Source organism: Myxocyprinus asiaticus, chromosome 48 (assembly GCF_019703515.2).
Source record: "Myxocyprinus asiaticus isolate MX2 ecotype Aquarium Trade chromosome 48, UBuf_Myxa_2, whole genome shotgun sequence".
NCBI classification, from domain to species: domain Eukaryota; kingdom Metazoa; phylum Chordata; class Actinopteri; order Cypriniformes; family Catostomidae; genus Myxocyprinus; species Myxocyprinus asiaticus.
Genome location: NC_059391.1, coordinates 15992856 through 16002500, shown reverse-complemented (window position 1 = coordinate 16002500; position 9645 = coordinate 15992856). Strand labels below are relative to the sequence as shown.

The 9645-nt window shown below is 39.4% G+C and overlaps 1 protein-coding gene and 1 pseudogene across 2 annotated transcripts in view; both read left to right on the top strand.

Annotated features, from left to right (window-relative positions):
- LOC127437505 (rho guanine nucleotide exchange factor 18-like) overlaps positions 1-4204 on the top strand; it is a 5373-nt gene extending 1169 nt beyond the window's left edge. For both annotated transcript variants that reach the window (XM_051692477.1, XM_051692478.1), the window contains exon 4: positions 1610-4204. In XM_051692477.1, coding sequence (XP_051548437.1) covers positions 1610-2314 — 705 coding nt within the window. In that variant the 3' untranslated portion in view covers positions 2315-4204. The remainder of the gene's footprint in view (positions 1-1609) is intronic.
- On the top strand, positions 2772-8812 carry LOC127437343 (rho guanine nucleotide exchange factor 18-like; annotated as a pseudogene).
- The last annotated feature ends 833 nt before the right edge of the window (positions 8813-9645 follow it).

The following is a 9645-nucleotide window of genomic DNA, read 5'->3' as shown; positions in this document are numbered from 1 at the left end:
TCACGTGGCTTGCTGTGCGTGACACCACGGAGACTCCGCACGTGGAGGCTCATGCTATACTCCGCGATCCACGCACAATTTACCATTGAGAGCAAGAACCACTAATCATGACCACAAGGAGGTTACCCATGTGACTGTACCCTCCCTAGCAACCAGGCCAATTTGGTTGCTTAGGAGACCTGGCTGGAGTCACTCAGCACACCCTGGATTCGAACTTGCGACTCCAGGGGTGGTAGTCAGAGTCAATACTCGCTGATCTACCCAGTCCCCCCCATTACACCTGTTTTAATTGCAACAGTACACTGCCTCTTTTCCATTGCCCATGGCCAATAGCTATTCAAAATGTCACTCATTGGTGATCAGTGTTGAGTAAGTTACTAAAAAAAATGTAATCCATTACAATAATTACTTCTCTTAGTTGCATAACTTCACAAAAGTAATCACAGTACCAGTTACTTTACTTTTCAGTTACTCTTAAAAACACTTTTTACAGAAAAGTTCAAGTTTAAAATAATGTCTATATATCCTCTTTTTCGCACACCCTTCAGATGTCACTGAGAGGCAAACAGACGTGCAACATATGAATTCATATTATAAATGTATTATACATAATATTATATTAGAATTATGTGTGAGCCATGTAATGTACTTAAAAGTAATTACCTTAATTGCCTTAAAAGTCAGTAACTAATCTGATTACAATAATTTAAAATGTCTTTCATTATAGTTACTAATTACTTTGTAATCAGATTACACCCCAACACTGTAAGTGATGCATGCTATTGTTCACATTTAGGATTAAGTCCAAAGTATACTTTGGTCAGACTCGTTAGACGCAAATTGTGACGCCAGATTTTTCTATCCACATGTACTCTGAACATGCAGAATGCGCATGTGCCTGGAAATATTTGCTCTAATTAGTGGGTGCACAAGGTGGCAACACTCACAATTGAGCTGTTGCTGTCAAGGAGAAGTGATAAAAGATGTAATTGCAGCTAAACTACAGAAGACGAAGGTGGAAACAACAACAGCGAATGTGCATATCAAGAACGCGTTTGCGAGGAGTCAGGAGATACCTGCATTTGTATAACTCGACTCTGAAGGACTATAAAGACATCTTTATGGGTCTAAACTCCTTAAGAGAATCTGTCTAATATCACAGCCGTAGTGTGCGTGCCTCAACCACCTGTGTATGCCCGCACAGTAAATGGAGTATACTTTGCAAAGCTGCGTGTTCGACAGTATGCATACGCTAGGCGTTCGCATCAAAACTGAAGTATACTTTGGGCTTTAGTGATTTGAACAAACGACAAATATCATAGAGACCAGAATATCATAGAGGCTTGGGCCAGTAAGAAAATGCTCAGAACACCCTGGCAAACATCTAGCAAAGCCTTTGTACCCACATAACGACAAAACCACCCAAAACACCTTAGTAATCTTTGAATAGTAACGCCCTGGTATTGGAGTGGTTAGTTTTGTACGTCCAAGCACCACTCACATTTTCTTCATAAAATGTAACAATCTAGTTATAACCTGTTCTAGTATGGAAATACTTTGTTAATGCAGTTTCTTTGATGTAGTTTTCGCTTTTCTGCCTTTTGAATAGGATTTAAAATCTATGGAGAAGGATGTTGCAACGGCGAAACCTGAATCCTGGCGATGGTACAGACTTATGGGAAAGGCTGTAGATGGGGATTCCACTGATATTGACCCTCCTGAACCAACCTTACTGTCTGACTTAGCCGATGAGTCTGAATGTGTAGCTCAGCCCAGCAAGAAGATGTATCAGGTCGAAATGGGGAGTGATATTCTAGAATTATTGACACATTCAGTAATCCAGGTCAACTCTCAAACAGTGGCGGATGGAGGAACTTCGTCAGAGACGTCTGAACGAGAGAGAGGTAGGCAGACTGAAAAGAGCCCCTCCAAGAATCATAATGAGCTTGACATTGAAAGAGCAAAGATTAGAAGAGAGAGAAAGCTTCTGGAGAAAGAGCATGCAGAACTGGACAGAGAGAGAGTGCTTTTGGAGCGAGAGAGAGCCATCGCAGCGAGGGAGAAAACAGCATTGGAGAGAGACAGAAAGCAGCTGGAAAAGGACAGAGCTGCAATCAACAGAGAGCGAGCATCACTGGAACAGGACAGAGCGAGACTGGAGCGGGACAGAGCGGCCCTGGAAAGAGACAGAGAGACATTCACTGCCATGACTCTTGGGACAAATGGCATAGGACACGTTGAAATGGACTCTCCTTATGTTGAGGACAGGAAAAGACTAATATTTTTGTTTGAACAATTAATTGAGAGATTTTGAGAATTCATATACACAGAAAAATGTCAGTGTTGTTGGTTCTGAGAATGAAAGACTTTATGTGGCAAGTGAAATCCATTCTATGAGTCACGTATGTGCGTTCAACAAATGTGATCAGTTTTGGAGTGTTAAATACAAAAATGATACATAACAATGTTCAAATATATCTCTAGAACACAAAAAGACAACCCAAGGATCATTTTGATTTTCCTTCAGAATGTACCTTATTTACAGTAGCGCCATCTTTAATGTTTTGACAATTAGGCTGAGGAATAGACTTAAATCTCTGGGATACTTCGTATTTTCTGTGTTCTGGGTTGTCTCGGACATGGGCAAGTGCTCAGCCTTTCAAATATACTTTTTTGACAGAGAGTGTATAAGAAAGCGTTCAACGCATGCACACTATGACTGCTTTATGATACTCTTTTAGTACAGTCGACGGCAGATGCATGTGCCGACGATGCGCCCAGACGGTGACTGTCAAGAAAATCAAAACTGCACGCGGACAGCCCGCTCAGACTGTGCTGATGATGAAATTTGTGTCACACATACTGTATCTTTGACCTTTAAAGTGACGTCTGTGCAGACTGTCCAAGCGTGGACCAGATTTTCCTTGTCTGTGCGCATCATTGGCGCATTCACCTGCCGTTGACTATTAAACGAGTATCTCAATGCAGTCGTAGTGCACATGCGTCAAAAACATTAGTATTTACTCGCGATCAAAAGAGTAGACTTTGAAAGGCTGAGCGCACGCCGTGAGCGAGGCGATCAATAATGTGTACAACCGAAGTATACTTTGGCCTTTTAATGTTATTTAAATGGTTTTGAATCGTTCTGCTGATGAAACATTGAAACACCCCCCACCTTTCCAAGAAATTTAAGTTGATGAAAAACTCAAACATGAGTTGTGGAAAATAACGTGATCTAGGAGCTTTTTTTCAGTGGATGCCATTGAAGTGATTGCAAGTATATCCCTCACAGCCTCGTTTTCATTCACATCAAAAATCAAATGTGGCGCTACTGTGAAAAAGGTCTACCTATCATAAAACCTGGAGATTTAAAATCTATAAAATAAACAAAAACTAAACATAAATTGATGGAAAGACAGTCCTTTCATTTTTTGTCATTTAGTTTACCCAAAGTCCCTTTTCGTATTAGAAATGAGAGCCTTTAGCAATTGCTTCACCCGACCAGTAGAGGGACACCATTCGCCCATCTATCAGAAACGGAGAAGCTGTGAAGTTCCACCATCCACTACAGAGAACCAAACTTTTGTTGAAAGTCAACATTTTTTAATTGTGTATCTCTCAAGTGCAGTTTTGGACATCTATGACTTTAAACAATGGCGCAACCAACACATCAGTGTGAATGTAATGCTATAAACCCGAAATGTGCATGCATGCAAAACTGTTGCATGTTTCTGTAACTTCTTTATGGCAGTACGAAGTTTATACCCAATTCAGTTTACTTTGAAATCTTATTTAAAGCACTAAGTAAGTGCTGAAGCTTTAGGGTTATAAGGATTTCTCACTATTCATACAGGCTGACGTTAGTTGTCAGTGCTAATGTTCTGGTTTGGAGTGTAGTGGTTTGTTTTGCACATGCATGAATAATCACGTTACAGGACAATTAATCCTACTGTACATCAACATTTGGCTGTTTGTTTTCATTGCCATTTTGTTTTCAGGGTCTCACAAAGACACAGAGATGCTGATCAGGTGGCGCATGGCCCATCACTGTTTATTCTCTGGCAGGAGGAACACATGCAGAAATGGCTAGCAGTATCTGCTGATTCATTTGTCATCAATAATAGCGGATGTGCTTAATATCTGCATTTGTTTGTGTATAATTATTGATGTTACTGACCGGCAATAAAGTACATATGTTAATCTATACGAAGTTGTAAAAAGTTAAAAACCTGTTTCTGTTGCAGGCAGTTTTTATGTCAGCCTGTCAAGCAAATGCAGGACGGCGAGACTGGAGCGGGACGGAGCGGCCCTGGAAAGAGACAGAGAGATGTCCACTAACATGACTCTTGGGACAAATGGCATAGGACACATTGAAGCGGACTCTCCTTATGTTGAGGATAGGAAAAACTCATATTATTGTTTGAAAAATTGAGATCATTTATACACACAGAAAAATGTCAGTGTTGTTGGTCCTGAGGATACTTAAGTATAAGAATTTAATAAAAAAGTAAATATACATTTAAGTTAAAGCATTTCAAGATTAAGTTCTAATTTATGTAAAGGGGTAGTTTACAAAAAATTATAATTCTGTCATCATTTACTAGTCTTCATGTTGTTCCTAAACCTGTATGACTTATTGACTTCTGTCATAAGATGTTAGGCAGAATGGGACTGACAGCCTCAGTCCAAGTTCATTTTATATAAAAAAGAACATTCTTCAGAATGTGTTCCACAGAAGAAAGTCAAACAGGTTTGAAATGACAAGAGGGTATGTAAACGATGACTTAAGTTTCATCTTTTTGTTAGGAGAAAATATGTTCACAGATGAATGAAGGGCATCAAAATTGTATAGTTCATTGTAGTTCAGTAAATAATTGATAATAAACAATGTTAACCAAACCCCCCCCCCATATTCAGTCTCGTGAGTGCATTGTGATAAAAGTTATTTACGTTTCAGACCTCTGAATCTATCACATTTATTGAGTGTCCTACAAAATCAGTACTTCATGTACTTTGTTTAATGCTTCACAACCTCAAAAATCTGTAACAATAGGTGAGTGTTTCTTTTAATGCAGGACAAAAGGTTACTAGTGTTTTCCGGTCTTGCAAAAAGTAGCTTTAAGGAATAGTTCACTCAAAAATGAAAATTCTCTCATCATTTACTCACCCTCATGCCATCCCAGAAATGTATGTTCTGCTGAACACAAACAAAGAATGAATGAAGAATGTGAATCGCCAAAAACAAAAGAAGAAATCTTCTGAGAGATGAGTGCTAGTAGGGCTGTTTGAAAGTGGATTTATAGTAAAAAAGGACTTTCTCACTCACCCATATCACTTCAGAAGACATGGGATTAACCGCTGGAGTCTTAATGATGACTTTAATGCTATTTTTATATGCTTTTTGGAGCTTCAAAGTTCTGGACCCTGTTGACTTTCATTGTATGGACCCACAGAGCTGAAATATTCTTTTAACAATCTTTGTGTTCTGCAGAAGAAAGGAAGTCGTACACATCTTGGATGGCGTGAGGGTGATAAATGATGAGAGAATTTTTGGATTCATTTAATTTTCTCCAAAACTGTAATCACTGTGTCTCTGTGGCACTATAAAAAATTCTTCTGTTTTTTGCACCGGCCCGTCCAGCCTGACACAAAATTGGTTCCACCAGTGGAGTGAGTTAAGGACTGGACTGTCTGTTTGTTTGATCAACAGAAGACAGGGCATATTCGGAAAGCTGTTTTGAAAATGTTTAATTTTTCAGTTTCATTCAGTGGTACTAGTGGCACAGAAATGATACACTTCAGCTTTAAAATGTTGTTTTTCTCTTTCGGGAAAATAGTCCCAAAATATTGAAGACTCAAGCGAAGACACTTCACAGATTTTTGTCCAATCAAATGGGCTCTAAATTGAAAATGTCCCTCCACCTTATCCCGCCTGCAGCTGGTTCATGGCTGTGATGTAACTAAAAACCCATTGGCTGTTTAGTTTTGTAGGACTTAAAAAATGGCCTGCCCAAACATCCTGTTTCAATAGGAAATACATCAACACTGGGAAGAAAACTGTGCATGTCGAGTGATTTCATGGGGTCTTTAATCAGGTAGAAATATGTATTAGTATGTTATATGTTATGATATGTAATGTCCAAAGCCATTTAGGAGTGTTTCTGTTGCCACCAGTTATCTTCTTGATGAGGAGACGGCTACAACTAGCTGCCTTGCCACCAGACTCACTGGCTGTGTCTCGTTTGGAAGGATGTGTATATAATTAAAATAAAGCATTAGACTAAAAGTACACCTGTAAAATCTATTTTCTTTTCTCTTTACATCATTATAACTATCCTAAAATCTACCTCAAACATTCCCTTCAAAAGGGAATTTGTTCCCTTCTCACTCAAAGTGCTTGGGCTTGTTAAAGAGTGGTGTGCTGTCATAGCAACCATGTTATGTGCCATTTCTGTTTGTCCTATGAAGGCCATCTCGTTTAAACAAGACTTGTTTAGAGGAGGACACTCGGTATACTGCAGCCTTCAAAGGACGCGTCCTACCTAGCATGCAGCCTTCGAAACGAGACACAGCTAACAAGGACCTGGTCAAGTCATTTTTATTTGTTAAGTGCTTTTCACAACACACATGGTTTCAAAGCAGCTTTACGGGAAATCATGCTTTAACAGAAAATGAAACTTACATATGGTTGAACAAGCCAAGGCAAGTCTAAACATGGCTAAATATTCTGACTTACCTTGAATAAGAAGTCAACTTATAAGTTACTCCATTACAGCCTTCCCATCCATCATTAAGAGAGCAAATTCAAATCCTCCTTTCTTCTGTGAGAGTTAAGCTAAAACGTTATGATGAAGGTCCTCCTTTTGAACCAGAGCATTTATCACTTAATGTCATACAAAGTCCAGTAAACATAAAAAAGCTAACTCAATATTCAGTGTGACCACCTTTGCCTTTAAAACAGCACCAATTCTCCTAGGTACACCTGGACATAGTTGTTCTTGGTTGTTGGCAGATAGGATGTTCCAAGCTTCTTGGAGAATTCGCCACAGTTCTTCTATCTATTTAGGCTGTCTCAATTGATTCTGTCTCTTCATGTAATCTCAGACTGACTCAATGTTTGGTGGGGGTCTCTGTGGGGGCCATGACATCTGTTGCAGGGCTCCCTGTTCTTCTATTCTAATCTTTTCTATTTGCAAAAGTAATGTTTGGGAGTCTAACATTTATATTTCCTATTGACACTCTGAAGCTGAAGATATAAATAACTATCTTAAGACAAATGCTTTTGTGAAACATCTTATGTGCCTAAGACTTTCGCATAGTACTGTATGAAAATATTATGAAAAGTTACTACACACGATTACTAAAAGTAGATGCTCCTGTAGATCGTGAGGCATCTTCACAGTGTGTGTCTTGACATGTTGCTGAGCGGCTGAAGGGAAGTTGTGCGACTGCTCCTGGGCCCTAGTGCCTGCCGCATGCAACCTCTGCCAGTGTGACTTATTCACAGATGCGACTTATCTGTGTGTTTTTTTCTCTCAACAACACAATTGTGACCAGGAGCGACTTTATGTCTGAGAAATATGATCGTAATGCCTGCTAAAGCTATTACTTGATGTTGATTTTTCTTCCCTTCCTTTGGCATAGGTTTTAAAAGCTCTTGCGAAGGATGTTGCAACAGTGAAACCTTAATCCTGGCAATGGTACAAACTTATGGGAAAGGCTGTAGATGGGGATTCTACTGACGTGGACCCTACCAAACCAACCTTACTGTCCAACCTAGCAGATGAGTCTGAATGTGCAGCTCAGCCCAGCAAGATAATGTATCAGGTCAAAATGGGGAGTGATATCGTAGAGTTACTGACACGTTCAGTAATCCAGGTCAACTCTCAAACAACAATGGTGGATAGAGGAACTTCGTCAGAGACATCTGAATGTGAGAGAGGTAGGCCGACTGAAAAGAGCCCCTCTAAGTATCATAATGAGCTTGACATTGAAAGAGCAAAGATTAGAAGAGAGAGAAAGCTTCTGGAGAAAGAGCATACAGAACTGGACAGAGAGAGAGTGCTTTTGGAGTGAGAGAGAGCCATTGCAGAGAGGGAGAAAACAGCATTGGAGAGAGACAGAAAGCAGCTGGAAAAGGACAGAGCTGCAATCGACAGAGAGCGAGCATCGCTGGAACAGGACGGCGAGACTGGAGCGGGACGGAGCGGCCCTGGAAAGAGACAGAGAGATGTCCACTAACATGACTCTTGGGACAAATGGCATAGGACACATTGAAGCGGACTCTCCTTATGTTGAGGATAGGAAAAACTCATATTTTTGTTTGAAAAATTGAGATCATTTATACACACAGAAAAATGTCAGTGTTGTTGGTCCTGAGGATACTTAAGTATAAGAATTTAATAAAAAAGTAAATATACATTTAAGTTAAAGCATTTCAAGATTAAGTTCTAATTTATGTAAAGGGGTAGTTTACAAAAAATTATAATTCTGTCATCATTTACTAGTCTTCATGTTGTTCCTAAACCTGTATGACTTATTGACTTCTGTCATAAGATGTTAGGCAGAATGGGACTGACAGCCTCAGTCCAAGTTCATTTTATATAAAAAAGAACATTCTTCAGAATGTGTTCCACAGAAGAAAGTCAAACAGGTTTGAAATGACAAGAGGGTATGTAAACGATGACTTAAGTTTCATCTTTTTGTTAGGAGAAAATATGTTCACAGATGAATGAAGGGCATCAAAATTGTATAGTTCATTGTAGTTCAGTAAATAATTGATAATAAACAATGTTAACCAAAACCCCCCCCCCCCCCCCCCCCCCCATATTCAGTCTCATGAGTGCATTGTGATAAAAGTTATTTACGTTTCAGTAAATAACGTAAATAACGTATTTACGTAAAAAAGGACTTTCTCACTCACCCATATCACTTCAGAAGACATGGGATTAACCGCTGGAGTCTTAATGATGACTTTAATGCTATTTTTATATGCTTTTTGGAGCTTCAAAGTTCTGGACCCTGTTGACTTTCATTGTATGGACCCACAGAGCTGAAATATTCTTTTAACAATCTTTGTGTTATGCAGAAGAAAGGAAGTCGTACACATCTTGGATGGCGTGAGGGTGATAAATGATGAGAGAATTTTTGGATTCATTTAATTTTCTCCAAAACTGTAATCACTGTGTCTCTGTGGCACTATAAAAAATTCTTCTGTTTTTTGCACCGGCCCGTCCAGCCTGACACAAAATTGGTTCCACCAGTGGAGTGAGTTAAGGACTGGACTGTCTGTTTGTTTGATCAACAGAAGACAGGGCATATTCGGAAAGCTGTTTTGAAAACGTTTAATTTTTCAGTTTCATTCAGTGGTACTAGTGGCACAGAAATGATACACTTCAGCTTTAAAATGTTGTTTTTCTCTTTCGGGAAAATAGTCCCAAAATATTGAAGACTCAAGCGAAGACACTTCACAGATTTTTGTCCAATCAAATGGGCTCTAAATTGAAAATGTCCCTCCACCTTATCCCGCCTGCAGCTGGTTCATGGCTGTGATGTAACTAAAAACCCATTGGCTGTTTAGTTTTGTAGGACTTAAAAAATGGCCTGCCCAAACATCCTGTTTCAATAGGAAATACATCAACACTG